The 26,398-nt window shown below is 36.8% G+C and overlaps 1 protein-coding gene across 1 annotated transcript in view; it reads right to left on the reverse strand.

The window, feature by feature from the left end:
- The window catches only part of LOC149252537 (uncharacterized), a 48,952-nt gene extending 24,531 nt beyond the window's left edge, over nucleotides 1-24,421 (reverse strand). The window contains exons 1-3 of the mRNA XM_089454175.1: nucleotides 24,256-24,421; nucleotides 24,024-24,153; nucleotides 22,305-23,440 (exon numbers count right to left, since the gene is read on the reverse strand). Of these exons, the coding sequence (XP_089310301.1) occupies nucleotides 22,305-23,440; nucleotides 24,024-24,153; nucleotides 24,256-24,421 (1,432 nt within the window). The remainder of the gene's footprint in view (nucleotides 1-22,304; nucleotides 23,441-24,023; nucleotides 24,154-24,255) is intronic.
- Between the last annotated feature and the right edge of the window lie 1,977 nt (nucleotides 24,422-26,398).

Consider the following 26,398-nt stretch of genomic DNA (forward strand, 5'->3'; position numbering starts at 1 on the left):
ATGGGATTTAATACTTCTTTTTTTTATTCACTAAATCGTTTGAGTGTTTTAATCGGTCCTGACGTGATCTTTAGCTATTAATCATATATGTAACCACACATACAAGTTGCACCACGTGTTTATATCTCTTTGCACTTAACTATGAAGTGAATTATCTAGAAATCTGTCTACTTGTTTTGTCTTGAAATTTCGACGTAATCAGATTATCATTTTAATTGAAACTCGATGCGGATTTAATCGTGAGCATACAATCGGCGTCTGAAATATCAAGGGTCGACATTCCTCCACAATACCAATTGAGTAACCACCTTATGGGTTTGGCGGAAGGTGTGTTCATTATCTTGTTTCTCCATTGAGCGAGTGGAGCTCGGCTCTCAGCTCGCTAGGGTTTACCAATTCAAACCAGAGAGGCCAGGCATGGAAGCACCTTAACTTCCCTTCCTTAACTACTTCTTCATAGGTAGGCGAACCCACTGTTGACTAATTATTGTTTTTAGTTTTGTTCAACTGGGATTATTATCTTATATTTCCAGCTAATTCAGGTTTTTGACTTTGGTTGCTCATAGTGCCGCCCAAAGGAAATATGACCTCTATTCCAGAACATTGATTCTTGGCACCATGTCAATCTTCTAACCTTTTGCGTTCGGGTAATTTCCTAACCACCTTTTCTTTGCAGCTTACCTTCTGTGTTAACCCTTTAATTCTCATAATTAAGGTTTTTCTTTGATTTCTTTTTCTTCTACAATTTAACCGGGACGAATCTTGTGGCATGAAAGGGATTTCTTCTTTCCTCTTACAGGTAAAAGTTGTTCCTCGTCACATGGATTTTTCTCCTGTAATATTTATGTCTTTCTTATGAGTTCTTTAGCTACGAAAATTTATTCCTATTCTTTTTCTCCATTTTGTTACTTCCCATTTGGATGCTCTATTGATGTAGGTGTTGGGTATTTTTAATGGAGAAAATACCAAAACCAAATAAAATTCACTACAGAGACAATTCTCTGTTTCTTCTGTCCAGGATCTTTTGCAGAGAACCTCTTTAAAACCAAATTAACTCAGAAGAGACCATTGCAACACCATAAAGCATTTCTATTGATTAAAACAAAAGATTGTTACATATTTCATCCTCTGTGCAGAGAGGAATTTACAAAACAAACTCGGTCTCTCTTTTACAAAAATGATTTTTACACTGCTGTGTAAAATCTTCATTCACATTTACTACTGTAAAAGAGCATTTACATTTACTGTTGTAAGAATAAAAATTCCTTACATGAAAACTTACTTTTACTGCTGTAAAAGAAAATCTTATATTTTCATTATATTCATAATGCCGGAGAATACATTTCAATCACAAAAAAAACTTCTTTCATCCTTTTCACGCTTCTGCGCTTGATGCATTACATATCCACCAATTAACCCCTGCTCTGTTTTTTTTCATGGCACTGCTGTGCTCTGCTTTTTTTTCATTTCACTTCACGCACAAAATGAACACAAAATTACATATATCAAAAACAACAAAAACTTAATCACACGTTGACTTGCCCATACCTATCTTAATTTCCCCATACTTACGTGCAACCAAAATTAAATAAAAAAGGACTTACCCATACCTCCGTAAGTAATAAAAACATTAAAATTTAAAATTTCTACCTAAAACTATGACTATGCATTAAATGCATTAATTAGAAGCCGACGGTAAGAGTAAGATTAACGTTCTGGCAGGTTGGAGTGAGTCCACATGTGTTGACCCGATCGGACGCAATTCGCACACCAACCTCACACAACTCAAACGAACTTTACTGTCCGGGGAAAGTGGTTTTTGGGCGTTCGTACATGGGACGCGTGGCGGCAAGTGAATGTGTTCGGAGCCTTCCTTACGGAAACAACCTTTTCGGAAAAGCGGTGCGATATCCCTTCAGCCAGTTTATGGTTTTGTTTGGTGGTTTTCGGCTGCGTTGAAATTACACATTTAACACTCCCCTTTAATTTCAACAGCTGGGCATTCGGTCATACCCAGACACTTCCTCAAAAATTCAAAGCTTTTCTGATCCAGCGGCTTTGTCAAGATGTCCGCAACCTGTTCTTGGGTCCTGCAATGTTCTAGGACAATTTCTCCATTGTTCACTAACTCTCTGATGTAGTGAAACCTTGTGTCGATGTGTTTCGTTCTCTTATGAAACACTGAATTCTTTGACAAGGCAATAGCTGAGCTATTGTCACAAAAGACCACTGTTGCTTTTGCCTGCTCTTGGCCTAAGCTTCTCAACATCCTTCTCATCCAAACTGCCTGACAAGCTGCTGCTGTCGCTGCCACATATTCAGCCTCTGCTGTAGACAATGCTACAATGGACTGCTTCTTAGAAGCCCATGAAATGGCTCCTGAACCCATATTAAAAACATAACCGGAAGTGCTCTTCCGATCATCTACACTTCCAGCCCAATCGCTATCTGTGTACCCAACCAAATCTGAATGTTCTGAGGCATGATATAGAATTCCAAACATTTTGGTACCTTTGACATACCTCAAAATTCTCTTTGCTGCCTGCCAATGTGCCTCCTTTGGCCTCTCCATAAATCTGGAAATTAAACTAACAGCATACATTAAATCAGGCCTAGTTGCTGTTAAATACATAAGGCTGCCCACAATGCTTTTATACAAACTAGGATCAAAATCCTTGCTGCTGTCCTCTCTGCTGAGCTTTAATCCCATCACTGTGGGAGTGATTGCTGCCTTGCATTCTTGCATGTTAAATCTGCCCAGAACTTGATTTACATATCTTGCTTGTGAGATAAAAATTCCTTTTTCATTTTGCTCTACTTCTATGCCTAAGAAGTATCTCAACAAACCCATGTCAGTCATTTCAAATTCATTCTTCATGACTGATTTAAAATTCTCAATAAGATAAATATCATTTCCAGTGAAAATAACATCATCTACATACAAGACAACAATTAAAATTTTACCATCCTTTTCCTTGATGTAGACTGTGGGTTCTCCTTCACATTTGTCAAATTCATTCTCCAATAGATATGAATCTATCCTGCTGTACCATGCTCTTGGCGCTTGCTTCAGCCCATAAAGAGCTTTCTTCAATTTGCACACTTTGTGCTCTTCACCTTTCTTCTCATATCTGAGAGGCTGTTCCACATAGACCTCTTCCATTAACACTCCATTTAGGAATGCTGATTTCACATCCATTTGGTAGACTTTCCATTTGTTTTGAGCTGCTATGGACAACACTGCTCTCACGGTTTCCATTCTTGCAACCGGGGCGAAATTCTCCTCATAATCTCTCCCATACTGCTGCTTGTACCCTTTGACAACCAGCCTTGCTTTATGCCTTTCAATCTTGCCTTCAGCATTGCTCTTGGTCTTGTAGACCCATTTCACACCAATGACTTCTTTGCCTTTTGGTAGCTCAACCAAATCCCATGTTTTGTTCCTCTCTATGGCATTCATCTCCTCATCCATAGCTTCTATCCATTTTCTATCTTTAATAGCTTCTTCAAAATGAATAGGATCATCAACATGACAATACAAGGCAAATAAGGAATTTATTCCTTCTTCATAAATTTCACTTAGATTTCTAAACTTCTTACCTCGTTCACTTGGTGTGCAAGTGCTTGAAGATGCACTTGAATTTCCTCCTTGTGGTGTGCTTGGAGAAGCACTTTCATTGATCCTCAATGGTGTACCTTGTTGTTCTTGTGTTGGCGCTGCTGTTTGCGGATTCATTTCAGCCACCTCCTCTTCATCCTCATCATGAGACAAACAGTTTTTAACATTCACTGTTTTCTCTATGCTTCCATCCCAAGCTTCCTCTTCAATGAATTGAACATCCCTGCTGACAAAGAACTTCTTGGTAGATGGAATGTACAGCCTGTAGGCTTTGGATTCATCACTGTATCCAATGAAGATGCATTTCTCCCCTTTGCTGTCCAACTTCCTCCTTAGTTTATCTGGAATGTGTGCATAGGCCACACACCCAAAAACTCTCATGTGGGTGACTCCTTGCTTTCTCCCACTCCATGCCTCTTCTGGCACTTTGTTCATGACTGCTTTTGTAGGACACCTGTTCAAAATATACACTGCACAATGTACAGCTTCAGCCCAATACTCATTTGGCAAATGCTTTGCCTTCAACATGCTCCTTGCCATCTCCATGATGGTTCTGTTCTTCCTTTCAGCAACTCCATTTTGCTGTGGGGTGTACCGAGTTGTGAACTGTTTATGTATTCCATTTTCTCTACAAAACTTTAGGAATTCATTGGAGATATACTCACCTCCTCTATCAGTTCTCAATACTTTTATGTGCAGCCGGCTTTGGTTCTCCACAAGTGCTTTGAAGTTTTGGAATTTCTCAAAGACTTCACTTTTGTTCTTGAGGAAATATATCCAAGTCTTTCTTGTAAAATCATCAATGAATGTCGAGAAATATAGGCTGCCAGCTAATGATGGAGCTTGCATTGGTCCACACAAATCTGAGTGGATAATCTCTAAGGGTGCCTTTGCCCTTATACTTTTCCCTGATGGAAAACTCTCTCTATGTTGTTTGCCCAATATACAACCTTCACAAAGGTTGTCCGGCTTCTCTATCAATGGTAATCCTCTTACCATTCCTTTTCTGCTCAATAAGTTTAGACCTCCAAAATTTAGATGCCCGAATCTCAAGTGCCATAACCAGTTCTCATCCTTTGGCACGCTTTGGAAGGCCTCTTGGGTGACTGCTGCCATTTCCTTCTTGTTCTTCAAGTCTGCTCTTATTCTAAGAGGGAACATTCTGTTCCTTGTCATCTTCACTTCAGCAATGCATCTTTTGCTGGGTGGTATGTCCATGATGGTGCACACATCATTTACAAAGTAAACATTGTAACCCTTTTGGATAAGCTGTCCAACACTCAATAGGTTACATCTCATTCCGGGGACATAGTAGACATCTGCTATGGTTTTCCTTTCTCCTTGCTTTGTAAATATTTTTACCTCCCCTTTTCCCATAACAGACACTTTACTATCAGTTCCTAGTGTGACCTCTGATTTCAAATTCTGATTTAAGGCTGAAAAGAGGGCTACATTCCCTGTCATATGGTTGCTGCAACCTGAGTCTAAAAACCATATGTCCTCACTATGTGTTTCAGCCATGTTACAAGCTAACAGGACATTTTCTTGACTGCTGTTTTCTCTTGTAACATTTGCATTTTGTCTGCTGTTCATATCATGCTGTTTCTTTCTACAATCACTAGCATAATGTCCATACTTTTTGCAATAATAGCATTGAACATTAGATTTATCATACCTTTGTCCTTGAGCATGATACTGATCTCTTTGTTGGCTGCTGCCTTGACCTTGGTTCTGATTTGGATTGCTGCCTCTTCCTTGTGCATTTGATGGGCTGTTCCTTCCACCTCTGTTCTGGCTTCTGCCTCTTCCTCTTCTGTTTCCTCTTCCTTGACCTCTTCCTCTTCCAAAGGACAACTGGGTCTTGAAAGCTTGCTCAAGAGATGAGTTTTCATTCCTACTCAACCTCTGCTCATGAGTTATCAGTGATGCATGTAGCTCATCAACTGAATATTTTGAGAGATCCTTTGTCTCTTCAATGGTGGTGACTATGGCATCGAACCTTGAGGGTAAGACCCTCAATATTTTCTCCACTATTCTTCTATCTTCAATTGTTTCTCCATGAGTTCTCATTTGTGTGATTACACCAATCACATGAGTGAAGAATGAGTCAATGTTGTCTGACTCCTTCATGTTCAAGTTTTCAAAATCCTTTCTCAGCATTTGCAATTTTGTTGTCTTCACTCTCTCCATGCCTTGATAGGCTGTCTTGAGAGTTTGCCATGCTTCATGTGATGTTGTAGCTGCTGCTATCCTTGGGAATATACTATGGTCCACTACTTGATACAACAAGACAATGGCCTTTGCATCCTTCTTCCTATTGATCTTCAGCTGATCCTTCTCTCCCTGAGTTAATGCATTGAACTCAGTTTCATCTGCTGGTTCCTCAAACCCATATTCTACTAGTTCCCATATATCTTGAGCGATGAACAAAGCTCTCATGGTTATAGACCAGTAGTCATAGTTCTTCCCATTAAAGTGTGGGAGCTGGGTGTTGAACATACCCATGCTTGTGCTTGCCATTCCTTGCATCTTGAACTATGGTTTTAAATCCTTGACTCTGATGTTTTTTAAAAAAAACTGACTGTCTTCAGCAATAACAAAAGAAATGCTTTTGAAGAATACCTGAATCCTTCGCTGTCTGAGTCTTCTGTCTGCCTAAGAAGTTTTGCTGCAGCAACAACCTTCTCCCTTCAGCTTCTTTGTCTCCTACAAAGAGCCTAAGCCTTGCTCTGATACCACTGTTGGGTATTTTTAATGGAGAAAATACCAAAACCAAATAAAATTCACTACAGAGACAATTCTCTGTTTCTTCTGTCCAGGATCTTTTGCAGAGAACCTCTTTAAAACCAAATTAACTCAGAAGAGACCATTGCAACACCATAAAGCATTTCTATTGATTAAAACAAAAGACTGTTACATATTTCATCCTCTGTGCAGAGAGGAATTTACAAAACAAACTCGGTCTCTCTTTTACAAAAATGATTTTTACACTGCTGTGTAAAATCTTCATTCACATTTACTACTGTAAAAGAGCATTTACATTTACTGTTGTAAGAATAAAAATTCCTTACATGAAAACTTACTTTTACTGCTGTAAAAGAAAATCTTATATTTTCATTATATTCATAATGCCGGAGAATACATTTCAATCACAAAAAAAACTTCTTTCATCCTTTTCACGCTTCTGCGCTTGATGCATTACATATCCACCAATTAACCCCAGCTCTGTTTTTTTTCATGGCACTGCTGTGCTCTGCTTTTTTTTCATTTCACTTCACGCACAAAATGAACACAAAATTACATATATCAAAAACAACAAAAACTTAATCACACGTTGACTTGCCCATACCTATCTTAATTTCCCCATACTTACGTGCAACCAAAATTAAATAAAAAAGGACTTACCCATACCTCCGTAAGTAATAAAAACATTAAAATTTAAAATTTCTACCTAAAACTATGACTATGCATTAAATGCATTAATTAGAAGCCGACGGTAAGAGTAAGATTAACGTTCTGGCAGGTTGGAGTGAGTCCACATGTGTTGACCCGATCGGACGCAATTCGCACACCAACCTCACACAACTCAAACGAACTTTACTGTCCGGGGAAAGCAGTTTTTGGGCGTTCGTACATGGGATGCGTGGCGGAGTGTGAATGTGTTTGGAGCCTTCCTTACGGAAACAACCTTTTCAGAAAAGCGGTGTGATATCCCTTCAGCCGGTTTGTGGTTTTGTTTGGTGGTTTTCGGCTGCGTTGAAATTACACATTTAACAGTAGGGTTTTGGGCTTTCCTGGAGAAAATTTACCTGAAGGCAATCTCACTCTCAATAACTCTACTTGTGGGTCCAACTACAGGTTCCCAAATTTTTGTAACTTGTTTTTATGTCCTTTCCTTCCAGGTCTCCATCGGGCCACGCCAAACCTAGCTTTTTTACAACATGTAGATATGAAGTCTTGTCCCTTGATGGGTTCACTACCCTCAACTGGAAGTTAACCCTGAGGGTTTTAATTCCATTGTTTCCTTCATGCTGACTTTCGTTGGATGAGGGACTATATGCCAAGATTTTTAGAAATTGTTGTCGGTCAAAGTCGAAAAGCAAGATTGACTGCTACTATTTCACTAACATCGGATGTAATTTTAACAGACTATGTTATTTCCTTTTATGGACTCTAATTATTGTTTCGAGTAAGAAATATATACATATTTTATTGCTAAGATTCTAATGTTATGGTAATCAGTTATTAACAGTGACTATATGTTTCATGCTCGTTGTAGCCATTGTTGCTCTGTTAAGATAAGGAACACCTGGCAAAATTCTATTTAGAGAGATTGATTTAAAATTTCCCTTACAACGGTTAATAATAAGTTGGAAATTAAGAAAATAAATATTTTTTTTCTAATTTTGTTTGAGCTCTCTGACTATAACTTCCGATACCATTGTTGGAAATTATCATTAGCTTTTGTTTTAATTTTGATTCTTATTAAAGTCAAAGTTTTTCAGTACATCATAGTCAAGGACTGTGCTAAGAAATTAGGCTTATGACCCCATAGAAAGTCACTAACCCTTTCCTTTTATAAAATATTGTCTTATGCAACTAACCTTTTTTTTTAAGAAAAACATGTATGGTAATTAATCCACAAGCCTACTCTGATATTCAACCTTCAACCTTGAGAACATCAAGCTTTCCTTGTTTATAGTAGTTTTCTTTTTCACCGTTATTTAACATATTATATATATATATATATATATATATATATATATATATATATATATATATATATTGAGAGGGTTTTCCCTTTAATTCTCTTTTATTTTTTTCTTTGTTATTTTTCTTATTTACACTGGACCATCACCTGTATTCTTGCATCATAATAAAAGACAAGGATATAATAATACATACAATCTTTTTTTATAGTCACATGGTTTTGATACTTCTCTCAATATTATTGTTAATATGCGCAAGGCCTTCTTAGAGATCCCAACCATAACTTAGATATTTATCTAAGTATCCCTGAGCTTTTACCCCTTTCTAATAAGATAGCAGTCCCTTTATAATTCAAGAAATTTATTATAACAACCCGAAGCAACACTCTAGTCTTCCAAGGGTTTCACCAGTAATTGTCTTCCATTGGTCATTTGGTAGTCACTGTCCTTTACCCACAGTGTCTACAAATGAAGAATACCAGATTAACCACCATTTTTCTCGAGTTGTTATTCATTTCTAAACTCTTAACCACTTCCCCGCTTTATCAGTTCAATGTAATCTACCTGAACCATCCTTCTGGTGTCATTTTTCTTCTATTGCCCTCTTATTTGTTTTAAAAGTGAGGAGCCATTTCCTTTTGGTATATTCATTTCCTTGAACATAACGAACTTCTTAATTAGAATAAAAAAGGGAATTTTAACTCTCCATGTGGCCTCTGGCACATTCTTCAAGAATGTTTTGTTTTTTTATCTTCTTTTTCAAAATATAAATAAATTAATATTTCATTTGTCTTTTTTTTTAATTTATTTACCTAATTATATGTTATAATTAACTTTTGTGGGATATAAGGGCATCAATGAAGGGAATTTGAAACCCATACTCAATAGGTACCCATCAATCCTCAATTTCCATGCCATTGATGCCCGGTTGAGCCCATACAGGGCTTTTGCGAGAATCCCTCCCATGAGTCTCAAAAACCTAAGGATGCTTAATGTACGCCTCCTCCTTGATAACTCAATTTTGGAATGCCGCCTTCAAATCCATCTGATGTATCTTCCACTCCTTGTATCAAGAAATAGATATTACAACCCAAATGGAGGTATACTTGGCGACTGGAGTAAAATTCTCCTCATAGTCCACCCCCTCTTTCTCGAAATCAATGATGCTACTCATGAAAGCCACATTGATGGGAAATTGACTTGATGGTCTACTCTCCTTGAATGTGATCCCAAGAGACTCCACATGCTCCTAAGCATCCCTTAATTTCTTCTCTAGCCATGGAGACCTCATGCTGAAAGAACTCGAAGGAGCCTCCAACTCCTCTGATTGACTCAAAGACTGATTCATGGCTATGTGTGTTGATGAAATATTCTTAGTCTTTGGATCATATTGCTCCTTATCTTATGTCTCTACTAGAATGGGTTCACATGACTTCTTGAATGTTTGTCCCTCCTCAAACTTGATATCTCAGTTCACAACTGTCTTCCTCAGCCCTGGAATGGAAACTATGTATGCCTTTGAAGTCTTATTACATCCCACAAAAATTCGCTTCATTGATGAACTCATTTGAGTTCACGAACTATTGAGGAAATTTGGAAAAAAAAAAATCACCTCACCCCAAACATAGCTTCTTGAGAGTTTTTTGAGGAATGATTTAGGACAAAGTATCTACAAACATACTGTGAGGAACAATAGGTAAATTTTTCCATGTTCAAGTAAAATTAAATTGGATAGTGGAGGAGTATAAGAAAACATATATATATATATATATATATATATATTCAAATATTTCTTATACATGTACAATGATAAACAACAACGAGACCAAGTTGTGTACAAATTAAATCCTAATATTAGGGCAAGGGTATAAATGTGGAAACTATCTCTAATTGTTGAGAAGATTCAAAGTTCCCATTATATAGAAGAACATATGGACATAAAATGGGAAACAAGGGTTGTCTTTGGACAATAGCCAACAATTTTGGGGAAGGTCCATTGGGCTTTCTCCATAGAAGGAATCTCTAGGCCACCACCATATGGAAAATCGGTTGTACCTAGAAAAGTAGAACCAAGGATTTCAATGAATACCAATGCATCTTTAAAAACATCTTCCAGGACTAGTGTGAGTCTAAAAAAATTGTGTGGAACTTTTAGTAAGGGTAGTCGTTCCAAAGGAAGGATCAAATTCTATTGGGATTCACAAAATTATATTTAGAATACACCTTGTATTACTTGGATATAAAGAGTTCTTTATAACTTGTGTGATTACCCTTAGTCATCGCTTATCACTACACATAGAGAAGGAAAGGCATGAATGGAAACAATAAGTAGTGACCATTAGATTCATGTAGCAATTGATAACCACCAAGGTGAATATCAATCCATGATGTTGTAGACTTTAGGTATGGTATATCATGTAAAATAAAAAAATAAAAAATAAAAAATCGTGCAATAGGTAATTTCATTTCACCATATGCATTAGAAAAATGTAGGTTGAGAACCTATTAGTACAATTACTTCAAGAAAGTCAAGATGGATTATGGAATAAAATAAGTCATAGGGCCTAATGTTGACCAATGTTTTGTAGACCTAGGATTTTGTACAACTAAGTTAATTCTATATGTCATTACCCTAGGGATGTTCCATGTAATGATTGTAATAGATTGGCTAGAACCTCAATAATCTTTTGTGGAATTCTTCAAAAAGTAAGCGATATATTTAGATAACGAAGAAATATCAATCAAAAACCATGGTATCAAGAGAGAAGTGTCTCTAATAGTCATATTCATAATGCAATTTCAACTTTACCTTAGGTAGGTGTGTAAATCTTACATAGTCTAGGCTGGGATAGATAGGAAGGGACCCTCTTTAGATGCACCCCGTTCCATCAAAATCCGAGGTTGTTTCTCTCAAAGAGTTTCCAGGGCTACCCATTAATAGGAGATTAACTTAACAATAGAGCTAAATCCAAATGAGCCAACATCCAAGACACCATAAAATATGTTGGCTCCAAAAATGTGACTTAGAGATGAAAGTGAAAGAACTACTAGAATTAGGACATATTAGTCCCACTTTTTCACCTTGAAGTGTGTCCATAATTTTTTCAAGAAGAAAGATGGTGCACTAGACAACATGGAGTTAAATTAATCCACAATAAATAAAAAAATACATACTTAATATATTAGATAGAGAATTTATTTAAAATGAAGAGATATTGGTTATCTCAAAAATTTATTTGTAATTAAGATATTACTAGAAAAGTATGCTTTCAAACATATAAGGCACACAAGAGGCTTTCCATCTAAAACATGTACTGCACCATGAAAAAATTAAATGCAAAATATGTGTCATTCACAAAATCAAACGTGAAATGGTGTAGCATCAAGAAAAAACGGATGACAACATACATGTGAAGACATGAGCATGGGAAAAGTCTTCAAGTTGGATTTTCATCATGCTAAGTTTTGAGGGGAGTGCATAAAATAGGTCTTAAGGGGAGTTCGTAAAATAGGTCTTAAGAATTGTAGGTTTGACAAAATCTAATGGCATGTATATAAAAAGAATCTTATAACGTGAGCATAAGTTTGAAAAGGCGCATATAAGAATTTTTTTTTGTATAATATTAGTTAGTTTAAGAGAATAAACTTCACAAGCAAACAAAAGAACAAATATTTCATACGAACGAAATATTGAGTTAATGGAGTAGACTTTACTGGATGGAAAATGTTAGAAAGATTGGAAATGAAGTAGAACTAGTATAGATTTATTTTAAATACAATGTAATATGAGTGGAGAGGGTTTTTTAATTTCTTCACTTGCAATTTTTTTCATGAATAAATATTCTCTAAATGTTTTGTATGGTTATTTAAGTTTTTTTTTATAGATTTTTAAAATTTTTTATTTCTACTAAAATTTCAATTTTGATAACTACAGAAACAGATTTACACATCATTCTGAGCTATAGAATAAGTTTCTCTACTAAACAAAATGATAATAGAAATATGACCGACACATTTTTAAAACCAATAAAAATTTCCTTTTATAGAAGTCAGTCTTGACTTGGTGATAGTTATATTGAAACCAAGTCTTCATTTTCAACTCTAGTTTTCCTCATATGTTATCCAACTGATTCTCAGAAGTAAAAGAAAAAAAAAGGAGAGTTAAACTGTATAAAATACGAAGGATTCCAAAAATAATGATGAATATATTGAGGAGTTGGAAATGTTTATTGAAGCTTATTTTGGGGTTGTTGATAAAAGTCTAAATAAGCTAACTTCACGGAAGGAATATATCGAAACCAAGTGCTCACAACCGCAAAGTTTGTCATTGATATATTTGGAATTCCGGTAGGAGTTGTTGGCATCAATACTCCAATATGAACTGTTGAAGAACTTGCAACTTTCAAGCGGCTGGGTTTGGATGATTGAAGTTACTCGGCTAATAATTTTGTTGCTCGTCTCTACGAATTTTCTCGCATCACCGATTGATGTCACTGTAAGCTTTGTGTTTTTATATTTAAAAATATGTAATTTGTAAATATTTTTGTGGTTAGAATGAGGGAAAAAATGAAAATAGAAGGTCAACAGGAATTTGAATAAATACAATCATTATATTGAAGCATGTGTTAGGCCCTGGGAAGACTTCATGCTCAATTGTTAAAATTGTATTGACGATAATTTGTTTTAGCAAAGCTATTGGTTGTGTACTATTTTATAAGAAGTTGATTGAGCTCAGCATTAGAACTAGTGTAGGAATACATAACACACCATCGACTATTATTATGTAGCTCCTACATTCTTATTTCTGTTTTCAGGAAATATTTTTTAGTCTTATTCTTGCCTTTATTATCAGTGGGTTACGAGTTATTGATAGAAACAAGTGTGATTTTCCATTGTCTTTTCGCTTGTCTACTATTTTTAATCATATCTGACACATACATTTGCATCATAAACTACGTGTATTTTATTCTCAGCTCAAAAAAATTTCACTAATACTTGATGGGCCACAACCTGTAAACCACAAAATCATTTACTTCCTCGTCAAATTGAAGATGGATTCACTAATCAAAATATTTCCTATTCTTACTCAAGTAAAGCCTATTATTTTTTATATGTCATTTTTACCCGTTAATAGGGTGGACGGGCTAACTAAATATGTCCAGCAGATATCGAAATCGATTGATAAGATAGCTTTTGAGAGAGTATGGTGATAATGAAGCAACATAAAATGCAGGATAATCTTGTTAGAATCATGGCGTAGTATGATGAGGAATAAGGACTGGTTATTCCGGGGACTCTGCTGGGAGGTAGGTAATGGTAAAAGGACCGGTGCAGGTCTACATGTCATCAAAGGGCTTTTGGGCACACACTACCTGTCGGCGCCTCTTCTCCAACATCTGCATGTCAGAGAATGGGATTATTATATCAGACATGCTGAGGTTGCGGGGATACATCTTAAGGAAGAAGAGGATCGACTGACATGGATTCGGAAAATCAAAAAAAATTATATTTTGGTCAGCGAAATATACAAGCACATTTCCTACTCTATACCCGTTCCAGCAACTCATTGGCGTCATAAGATTTGGAAGTGGGAGATCCCACTGAAACTAATTTGTTTTGGTTGACTGGCTCTCCACCATAAAATTCTTACATGGGGAATCTCTCTCCCATAGGCTATCACGGCTCTGGAATATGTTCTTTTTGTACTGGGAGAAGGTGTCACATTTACTTATCAAGTGTCCTTTTGCAATAGAAATTTGGAAATCTGTTCTACATTATTTTAGTATAGAAGTGAATTGGACACACTTTTCCGTGGGAGGAATGTTTCAAATTATGGTTCACTACTCAGCAGGAATATTATTCCTTACCTTTCTACATCATATGGGGTATCTGGAAATGCAAAAATAGAAATATTTTTGAGCATAAAAAGGTGAATGTCAGATACATTTTAATGGGGATTGTTGCATATTTTTACTGAGATCAGACCCAAGAAACATCAGATTAAACAGAGATAGTCTATCAAAACAGACTTATGGAATAAGTTTCTGGTCTGCTTTTTCGATGGCGCATGTAACAATAGTCTTTGTGGATGTGTACATTTTTGGTGGGAGGGAGGCATGTAACAACAGTCTTTGTGGATGCGGAGTCCTCACAGTTAGAGAACGGGGACAATGTGTACATTTTTGGTGGGAGGGAGGTAAAGGTACTAACAACCTGTTTGAAATTATTGCATTTTGAGGTCTCATTTTCTTGGCACACTTGCTGGACATCAATGATATACAGATATATGGCAACTCTAAAATGTGCATCGATTAGATCAAAGGTCATTCCTGCTTACAACCACCAATGATGTCCCACTGGATGAAGCCTATAAAATCTATAGAACTTACCTTTCAAACTATCACATAAACATATATATATTACGAACAAAACACCATTACAAATATGCTTTCCAAAAAAAGTGTTTTTGGTATACCTGGGGTCATCCGCTATGCTTCTTACAATCAGGATTCCAGAATTGATTTGGCAGCATTCTCATATGTGTTGGGTATTTTTCAATGGGGAAAATACCAAAAACCAACAAACTAACCACCACAGAGACAATGCTCTGTTTCCTCTGTCCAGGATCTTTACACAGGGAAGCTTTTAAAACAAATTGACTCAGAAGACAACACAGTCACAAAGCATTTCTATTAATTAAAACAAACATTCTGTTACATATTTCTTCCTCTGTGCAAAGAGGGAATCACAAAAAAAACTCTGCTACTCTCACAGATTTTCCACTGCTGTGGATATTACAAAAAAAATTTAATGATGATCCTCTGTTTTACAATGGCAAACAAAATTACATGCCTCCCCTGTTCTATTTCTCGCACTGCTGTGCGTTCAATACATGTTCCTAAAAAACACCGCGCGCAGACACCATACATACACTAAAACTACAGCACGTAGACTTGCATAACAATATATGAAACATAAAAAAATATATATGGGACGTATGCCCATAACTATATTAAAAGTCCTCCACCAAAAAAAAACTACGACAAACATTAAACTCCATTAACTTCATCACCTACGGCGGTCAACGCAAAAAGATTTCCACGCAAAAACTTGATTTGACGCGGGCGGAGGGTCGGTTGACGTCACTTCGGTGCCACGTGTCGCCACCCCATTCGTCGGGCCCGGTCGTTAACCTCCGCGCAGCTTCGCGCCGATCCGAGCCACCAAACTGGATCCAACGCAATTCGCTCGCCAAGGTCACGCAAACAAAACGACCTTTAGCGTCCGGGGAAAGCGGTTTTCGGCATCGTACAAGGACGCGTGGCGGAGTGTGAATGTGTTCGGAGCCTCAGCTACGGATACCGCCTTTGGTGAAGGGCGGTGCGGGGAGACCGGGGTTGTTTTCAAAAACCACCGCGCTGTTCAAAATTAGAATTTAACACTCCCCTTTAATTTTAACAGCCGCGCGTTCGGTCATTCCCAAGCACTTTCTCAAAAATTCGAAACTCTTCTGAACCAGTGGCTTTGTTAAGATGTCTGCAACCTGTTCCTGGGTCCTGCAATGTTCGAGGACAATTTCTCCATTGTTCACTAATTCTCTGATGTAGTGAAACCTAGTATTGATGTGTTTCGTTCTCTTATGAAACACTGAATTCTTTAACAAAGCAATAGCTGAGCTATTGTCACAAAAGACCACTGTTGCTTTTGCCTGCTCTTGGCCTAAGCTTCTCAACATCCTTCTCATCCATATTGCCTGACATGCTGCTGCTGTCGCTGCCACATATTCTGTCTCTGCTGTAGATAATGCTACAATGGACTGCTTCGTAGAAGCCCATGAGATGGCTCCTGAACCCATATTAAAAACATAACCGGAAGTGCTTTTCCGATCATCTACACTTCCAGCCCAATCGCTATCTGTGTACCCAACCAAATCTGAATGTTCTGAGGCATGATATAGAATTCCAAACATTTTGGTACCTTTGACATACCTCAAAATTCTCTTTGCTGCCTGCCAATGTGCCTCCTTTGGCCTCTCCATAAATCTGGAAATTAAGCTAACAGCATACATAATATCAGGTCTAGTTGCTGTTAAATACATAAGACTGCCTACAACACTTTTGTACAAACTAGGATCAAAATCCTTGCTGCTGTCCTCTCTGCTGAGCTTTAATCTCATCACTGTGTTGTTATGGCTGCCTTGCATTCTTGCGTATTAAATCTGCCCAAAACTTGATTTACATATCTTGCTTGAGATATAAAAATTCCTTTTTCATTTTGATCTACTTCTATGCCTAAGAAGTATCTCAACAAACCCATGTCAGTCATTTCAAATTCATCCTTCATGACTGATTTAAAGTTCTCAATAAGATAAATATCATTTCCAGTGAAAATAACATCATCTACATACAAGACAACAATTAAAATTTTACCATCCTTTTCCTTGATGTAGACTGTGGGTTCTCCTTCACATTTGTCAAATTCATTCTCCAATAGATATGAATCTATCCTGCTGTACCATGCTCTTGGCGCTTGCTTCAGCCCATAAAGAGCTTTCTTCAATCTGCACACTTTGTGCTCTTCACCTTTCTTCTCATATCCGAGAGGCTGTTCCACATAAACCTCTTCCATTAACACTCCATTTAGGAATGTTGACTTCACGCCCATTTGGTAGACTTTCCATTTGTTTTGAGCTGCTATGGACAACACTGCTCTCACGGTTTCCATTCTTGCAACCGGTGCGAAAGTCTCCTCATAATCTCTCCCATACTGTTGCTTGTAGCCTTTGACAACCAGCCTTGCTTTATGCCTTTCAATCTTGCCTTCAGCATTGCTCTTGGTCTTGTAGACCCATTTCACACCAATGACTTCTTTGCCTTTTGGTAATTCAACCAAATCCCATGTTTTGTTTCTCTCTATGGCATTCATCTCTTCATCCATAGCTTCTATCCATTTCTTATCTTTAATAGCATCTTCGAAATGAATAGGATCATCAACATGACAAAACAAGGCAAATAAGGAATTCATTCCTTCATCATATATGTCACTTAGATTTCTAAATTTCTTACCTCTTTCACTTGGTGTGCAAGTGCTTGAAGATGCACTTGAGTTTCCTCGTTGTGGTGTGCTTGGAGAAGCACTCTCATTGATCCTCAATGGTATACCTTGTTGTTCTTGTGTTGGTGCTGCTGTTTGGGGATTCATTTCAGCCACCTCCTCTTCATTTTCATCATAAGGCAAACAACTTTTAATGTTCACTGTTTTCTCTATGCTTCCATCCCAAGCTTCCTCTTCAATGAACTGAACATCTCTGCTGACAAAGAATTTCTTGGTAGATGGGATGTACAACCTGTAGGCTTTGGATTCATCACTGTATCCAATGAAAATGCATTTCTCCCCTTTGCTGTCCAACTTCCTTCTTAGCTGATCTGGTATGTGTGCATAGGCCACACATCCAAAAACTCTCATGTGAGTGACTCCTTGCTTTCTTCCACTCCATGCCTCTTCTGGCACCTTGTTCATGACTGCTTTTGTAGGACACCTGTTCAAAATATACACTGCACAATGTACAGCTTCAGCCCAATACTCATTTGGCAAATGCTTTGCCTTCAGCATGCTCCTCGCCATATCCATGATGGTCCTGTTCTTCCTTTCAGCAATTCCATTTTGCTGTGGGGTGTACCTGGCTGTAAACTGTTTATGAATTCCATTTTCTCTACAAAACTTTAGGAATTCATTTGAGATATACTCACCTCCTCTATCAGTTCTCAATACTTTTATATGCAGCCCGCTTTGGTTCTCCACAAGTGCTTTGAAGTTTTGGAATTTCTCAAAAACTTCACTTTTGTTCTTGAGGAAATATATCAAAGTCTTTCTTGTAAAATCATCAATGAATGTCAAGAAATATAGACTGCCTGCTAATGATGGAGCTTGCATTGGTCCACACAAATCTGAGTGGATAATCTCTAAGGGTGCCTTTGCCCTTATACTTTTCCCTGATGGAAAACTTTCTCTATGTTGTTTGCCCAATATACAACCTTCACAAAGGCTGTCCGGCTTCTCTATCAATGGTAATCCTCTTACCATCCCTTTCCTACTTAACAAATTTAGACCTCCAAAATTGAGATGTCCAAATCTCAAGTGCCATAACCAGTTCTCATCCTTTGGCATGCTTTGGAAGGCCTCTTGGGTGACTGCTGCAATTTCTCCTTTGTTTTTCAAATCTGCCCTGATCCTGAGAGGGAACATCCTGTTCCTTGTCATCTTCACTTCAGCAATGCATCTTTTGCTGGGTGGTATATTCATGATGGTGCACACATCATTTACAAAGTAAACATTGTAACTCTTTTGGATAAGCTGTCCAACACTCAATAGGTTACATCTCATTCCGGGGACATAGTAGACATCTGCTATGGTTTTCCTTTCTCCTTGCTTTGTAAATATTTTTACCTCCCCTTTTCCCATAACAGACACTTTACTATCAGTTCCTAGTGTGACCTCTGATTTCAAATTCTGATTTAAGGCTGAAAAGAGGGCTATATTCCCTGTCATATGGTTGCTGCAACCTGAGTCTAAAAACCATATGTCCTCACTATGTGTTTCAGCCATGTTACAAGCTAACAGGACATTTTCTTGACTGCTGTTTTCTCTTGTAACATTTGCATTTTGTCTGTTGTTCATATCATGTTGTTTCTTTCTACAATCACTAGCATAATGTCCATACTTTTTGCAATAATAGCATTGAACATTAGATTTATCATTCCTTTGTCCTTGAGCCTGACACTGATCTCTTTGTTGTCTGCTGCCTTGACCTTGGTTCTGATTTGGATTGCTGCCTCCTCCTTGTGCATTTGATGGGCTGTTCCTTCCACCTCTGTTCTGGCTTCTGCCTCTTCCTCTTCGGTTTCCTCTTCCTTGACCTCTTCCTCTTCCAAAGGACATCTGGGTCTTGAAGGCTTGCTCAAGGGATGAGTTTTCATTCCTACTCAACCTCTGGTCATGTGTTATCAGTGATGCATGTAGCTCATCAACTGAATAGTTTGAGAGATCCTTTGTCTCTTCAATGGTGGTGACTATGGCATCAAACCTTGAGGGTAAGACCCTCAATATTTTCTCCACTATTCTTCTATCTTCAATTGTTTCTCCATGAGTTCTCATTTGTGTGATTACACCAATCACATGAGTGAAGAATGAGTCAATGTTATCTGACTCCTTCATGTTCAATTTCTCAAAATCCTTTCTCAGCAATTGTAGTTTTGCTGTCTTCACTCTCTCCATGCCTTGATAGGCTGTCTTGAGGGTTTGCCATGCTTCATTTGTTGTCTTAGCTGCTGCTAACCTTGGAAATATACTCTGGTCTACTGCTAGATACAACAACATACGGGCTTTTGAATCCTTCTTCCTGTTGCTCTTCAGCTGATCCTTCTCTCCCTTAGTTAATGCATTGAACTCAGTTTCATCTGCTGGTTCTTCAAACCCAGATTCAACTATTTCCCATAAATCTTGAGAGGCAAACAGGGCTGTCATGGTTATTGACCAGTAGTCATAGTTCTTCCCATTAAATTGTGGGAGCTGGGTATTAAACATACCCATACTAGTGCTTGTGCTAGCCATTCCTTGACTGTGTTTTTTTTAAAACAACTAACTGTCTTCAGCAATAACAAAAGAGATGCTTTTGAGGAATCCCTGAGTCCTTCGCTGTCTGAGTCTTCTATCTGCCTGAGAAGTTTTGCTGCAGCAACAACCTTCTCCCTTCAGCTTCTTTAACTTCTTTAAAGAGCCTGGTCCTGCTCTGATACCACTGTTGGGTATTTTTCAATGGGGAAAATACCAAAAACCAACAAACTAACCACCACAGAGACAATGCTCTGTTTCCTCTGTCCAGGATCTTTACACAGGGAAGCTTTTAAAACAAATTGACTCAGAAGACAACATAGTCACAAAGAATTTCTATTAATTAAAACAAACATTCTGTTACATATTTCTTCCTCTGTGCAAAGAGGAAATCACAAAAAAAATTCTGCTGCTCTCACAGATTTTCCACTGCTGTGGATATTACAAAAAAAATTTGATGATGATCCTCTGTTTTACAATGGCAAACAAAATTACATGCCTTCCCTGTTCTATTTCTCGCACTGCTGTGCGTTCAATACATGTTCCTAAAAAACACCGCGCGCAGACACCATACATACACTAAAACTACAGCACGTAGACTTGCATAACAATATATGAAACATAAAAAAATATATATGGGACGTATGCCCATAACTATATTAACTATATGCCCATAACTATATTAAAAGTCCTCCACCAAAAAAAAACTACGACACACATTAAACTCCATTAACTTCATCACGTACGGCGGTCAACGCAAAAAGACTTCCACGCAAAAACTTGATTTGACGCAGGCGGAGGGTCGGCTGACGTCACTTCGGTGCCACGTGTCGCCACCCCATTCGTCGGGCCCGGTCGTTAACCTCCGCGCAGCTTCGCGCCGATCCGAGCCACCAAACTCGATCCAACGCAATTCGCTCGCCAAGGTCACGCAAACAAAACGACCTTTAGCGTCCGGGTAAAGCGGTTTTCGGCGTCGTACAAAAAAGCAAACTTTTCTTCTTCTCATGTGCAATTCTTTTGCTTATAGGCTGTTCTCCCTTTAATACAGCATCATGTACTCGCTTGAAAGGTTTAGAGGCATTAGGGTGCAACATGCCACTTTAGACGACAGACTTTTAAGGGATTGATAAAGAAGATATTCAACGAGTACAAGAGCCCACCAGATATGCTTATTCATTGTATGGAAAAAGAAAGAGAAAAAGCATTCACGATATATGTTTTATTGCGAAACGATTTTGTTGCAAGCACTGCGCATGGTGGGTCTCTTTGGAATAAGTGGAGTCATTGCAGAAGAGAAACATAATGCCAGTACATTAGACAACAAAACTTTTATGAGGTTGATGCTGAAGACAGTCAACCAGCCGGGTCTCAAATGGCTTTATTTCTCTTCCGAGCAGGAAAAAAGTAGAAAAACCTACCTTTATATATTTCTTTACCAAGAAAATTGTTACTACAAGTACTGCAAATGGGGGATCTATAAGCAATAATTTGGCATAGCTGAATGAAGGCAGCATAGGGCTAGTACCAGTCATTATTTCTGCTTTTAATAATGATGGCTTGCTGCACAATCTAGCGATAAAAGTAAGTATTTCAATAATTTTCTTTGTAACGTTGCTTTACCATCAACGAATCGTAGGGAACGGATTAAATTGCGAAATGTTGAATTCCATGTTGAAATTGTGAAAATCCAGTGTATACAACATGGAATTTCGCTTAGAAAAACCAATTACATCGCTTCTGCAAATAGCAATCCAAAAATGTAGTCCAAAATTCAGCACTAAAAATATAAATGGAAAACTTCATAATCTTGAACAACAACATCTGAATGGTAAATACCAAACAATAGAGAAATTTTGATTCAAACTCTGATGGAAAATGCCATAGTTAAATTTGGTAATACAAAATATTTTATAATAGAATTTATATTGATGATGATTATAATTAATCTTAACTAACTCTATACTATGTATAAGATAATCGAGTTAAAAAATGCCGATTTATGATAAACCACATACCTACATTACGTTTTCCATAAATGCTCAACATTTGTAGTTAAAAACGATATTAATTATTTATACGGGCTAATTTCAAATTTATTTAAACATAGATGAAATCATAAAATTTATAATTAGAAACACAGATGAAATCATGGCATTTATAATTCTACGTTAGGTGTAATGATTTCATCAAAATTTATCATAGCATACCCAAGCATTTTTTCTAGTCCTGGAGGCTTGCCCAAGCTGTTGGGCATGGAAAGCAAATGTCATCAGTACCTACTTCATAAATACATGACTAAACAAACACCTCAGTACCAACACGATACTGATAAACATTGATCTAGGTAAAATAAATTTGATCACAAGGAGCGGCAGGATTGATATTGTACATATCGTCATACGCGCAGGCTGTAACTTGGGCGGCTTCGTCCTTGCACTCAGTTTCGAACAATCCATTTCCGTCCCCTCGTCCTAATAACGTAGGAGTTGGATTTATCTCCATTGCTTCTTCAATAGGAGGCAACTGATAGCTCTTAAACATACTATTAACATCAATATATGTTGGGATACCCAAGTTTGCATCATAACTCAAATTTATAGGATCCTTGCGATCATTCTCAGACTGAATCTCGCTAACGAACCATCTGAATTGGTAACAGGGATCAAGTGTGGGGCATGACTGATGGATAGTATTCTCATACAAGCTCCCGTGTTTTTCCAAGGTACTAATTCCAGCATCATAATTGATAAAATTTCCTGCATCGAAGGCATCAGAGCGATTGCAGGTTTCATTTGAATAGGGATGGGTAGCGGCGCTCCACACATTTGAATAATCGGTCATTATATGATTTTCATTATTCCATAATTTTTCATTCAGCAATTTGCTTTCAACAAGAGCAGGGATATGGCCACCAGTTGATCCAAGAGAAAATTCAGGAAAGCGAGGGGGCTCATTAGGGGGCTCATTAGGTCCTACTGTAGTACGGCGTGGCTCTATTATTAATTGATCGCATGTTAATGATTTTGGAGATATAAGAGCTGCGGGACTAGGGAAGCTCTCATGTGTCTGGGTAGAGCTAGCATTCATCCACATGTTGGGGTAAGAGATCTGGTGACTGTTGGTGGATTGTAGATCAATTGAAATCCTATGATCACTTTGATCCTTTAGTTCTTCATGTTTTACTTCTAATACGCTCGGAACACACAATCGATTTTCCCCGTTCATTACTACATTGAAGGCGTTACTAGGGGGCTGGAATGCTTGAGGCAAGACATTCAAGTACTGCTGAGAAGGGTGAGAGGACGTAAAATTATGAGCATGAGCAGACACTGAATTTATATTAGATTGGGAGGGGATGTTAGATTTGGTGTTGGAGTTGGTGGAGGATGAGGGGGAGAGGTGGTCTTTTGAATTGAGCTTCTTCTTGATGGTAGAGTTCCAGTAATTCTTTAGCCCATTGTCTGTGCGTCCCGGCAAATGTGCGGCCATTACAGACCACCTGCCAAACACGGTATCCAATTGTTAAAATCATTCACACACTTATCCATACAACATTTTTGCCAGACACTAATTCATAGAACATTTTTCACGGATAATATAGTAATCAATAATCCATGCTAAAGGCCCTAAGTGATTAGTTATATTTTTCATGGATGATATAGTAATCAATCATCCATGCTAAAGGCCCTAAGTGATTGGTTATTCACACCTTGATATTACAGTGTCAGAGTTGATTCACAGTAGTCATTTTGTTATGACATTTCCAGTTTACACCAAGATTCACCATCAATTCTAAGGGATGAGTTATTAATATACCTTAGTTGATTCACAGTATTCATTTTGTCATCGTCATTTTGAGTCTACACCAAAACTCATCATCAGAACTAAGTGATTAATTATTTATACACCTTATTTTTCTTTAGAAGTTTTCGCAACCAATCAACCATTGTGAAGGATACTATATAATTGAAAGAAAAGATTATGGTACGTGGAGATCTATATGTTTCTTAATCTATGCAAGAATGAAACATGAAGATAAATTAGAGGGGACAGGGGGTGTAGGATTGGCGAAAAACAATGACCTGTTTCCCAAAATGGATTGTAAGTGTACAATCAACCTTTCTTCTTGGTATGAAAATGCACCGTGTTTGAGTCCAGGGCGTAAGTAGTTCATCCATCTCAGCCTACAGCTCTTTCCGCATCTCTGTAGACCTGAATGTATGCGCATTGCACATAATTGCATGGAGTAAAATAGAATAGACTGAAAAATGAAATAGGAAAATGATACAACTAAGAGCAGAGATGGGTGCTTACCAGCCTGCTTGGCCACATAAGTCCAGCTGCCCAAATTGCCATTTTTGATGATGTAATTAACGAGTTTCTGATCCTCTTCGGGTGACCAAAGACCTTTCTTCAGCGTTGGTTTAGAGGGAGTTGCAGGGATACCTTCGCCGCCCTTTTTTCCTTCTGTGCACCTCATTTTCTCCTGCTCTGTATTGCCCCGATCAGCTCTGATTGTAAGAGAATGTTAAAGTCTGAAATTCCGTTTCATACAATCTCCCATCTTCCATAATTAACACGCGAACACCTCACCAACTGGCTGGTCCATAATGATAATGCTTCTCCGTCTTGGCCTCTTAGGCATTTCGATATAACGATGATAGGAGCCGCCGAGCCCCCGACAAATATAGTTCGATTACCTACTCAATCGTTATCGATTACCTACACTTTTTCATTTTGAACTTTCACATTTCATTCCCGACAGCTGTAGCACGCTTTGCTATGGATAAGCTATAAATATTTATATTTTTTTTTACAGCCGACAGTTTTATTCTTTTTACAGTTAGGTGGAGCTCATTTCCATATTACTCTTGATGTTAAATGGAAAAATAATGATCGAGTTTTTAAACAATGATCGAGTTTTTAAACAATTATTTTAATTTTTCAAAATTAGTGTAATTTTTCAAAATTAATTTTAATTTTTAATTTTTTTCTTAAAAGATTTTGTTATGGAGAAGTTTCATAAAAAGATATGGGAAAAAAGTTGGGTAGAAAGAAGTATTGTATTGAAGAATTCAACTTTATGTATAATTTACAACAAAAAGAGTTCATTGTAGCTAGCATTCTGTGGAGGCCAAAAGTTCTTATTTCTCAATTAAGAACTAACTCGTATCAACTTCGGTGTGAAAGAAGAAGGTGGAAAAGACCTAAAGAATCTTGGGAAGAATGGTGTCTACATTTTGCACTTCTGAAAACATTTCTTTTTGGAATGTGATGCATTCAAAGACATCAAAGAAAGTTATGGGAATATGCTAGCATCTGTTTCTTCGCATTATGGGAATATGCTAGCATCCGTTTCTCCGCATTGTCTTTTTAGTGAAGGTATTGTTGGAAAATTGGGCCAGCTCATCATCAATTTAAACAAAAAATGATTGAATTATAAAAAACGAACTAATAATCTTATAAACTATTTTTAATCTCATAAACGTTAAAATATCATTTCATTTATAATTCAAACTCAAAATTTGTGAAACAAAACAACTTACTCATCAAAAAAAAATATAATTTCAAATTAATATTTTTAGATTTTTAATACATCAAGATGTTTTCAAACAAAAAAATGTTGAATTACATTACGGTGCCCGTGTTACCTAAAAGTTTGATTATTTTGTTTTTCCAAATATATATATATATTTCTAACGTCTTTTTCAATTAATAGTGAACATATGTGATAGTGTTATAATATATGCGATTTTGTTATAACAAAAATATAATATTTGTATTTTGGTAAGTTAAAAGTTCATTTCCTTATTATGTAAGGAAATATAGCAAATATTTTGATGAAAAAAGTTTTAAAGGTTTTGGTGAAAGTGAAAATGTATTTCTCAGTGAATTATCAATTGGTTATTCCATGCAACCTAATCTTCTGTAAATAAAAATGACTAGTCAAAATGTAATTGTAAATTAACCAATAATAATTATCTTTATTACTATTTAATCATTAAATTATAATAATTCTCTTCTTATTTATAAATATAGTGAAGATATATAACATATAGGAATATAAAATATTTGTTAATTAATAAATTATATTAATTTAATATTTTTAATAAAAAATTAAAATTAATAGTAATGATAAATACTTGATTTAGATAAAATGGATATTCATTATTATATATGAAGTAAGTTTTGTAATCATTATGTCTAGAGGGACTTTACAACTTAATATGAAGATGTTATAGTGTTCATAAATGAGTGTAAGCATTTATATGTAAACTCAATATGGAGGAGATATTGTAGCATTGGTAAATGCATATAAACATTTAAATGCCAAGTCAATGTGGAATGTATCTTGTAGTATTTGTGAAATGAAGCATTAAATGAAATAATAATAATAAAACATAATGTAGACTTAATAAAAATAAAAGAAATAAAAAGTAAAAACTAATAAAAATAA

This window comes from Pinus tabuliformis, chromosome 7 (genome assembly GCF_031772625.1).
Source record: "Pinus tabuliformis cultivar Carrire ecotype Pingquan chromosome 7, CPIR1, whole genome shotgun sequence".
Taxonomy (NCBI): Eukaryota; Viridiplantae; Streptophyta; class Pinopsida; order Pinales; family Pinaceae; genus Pinus; species Pinus tabuliformis.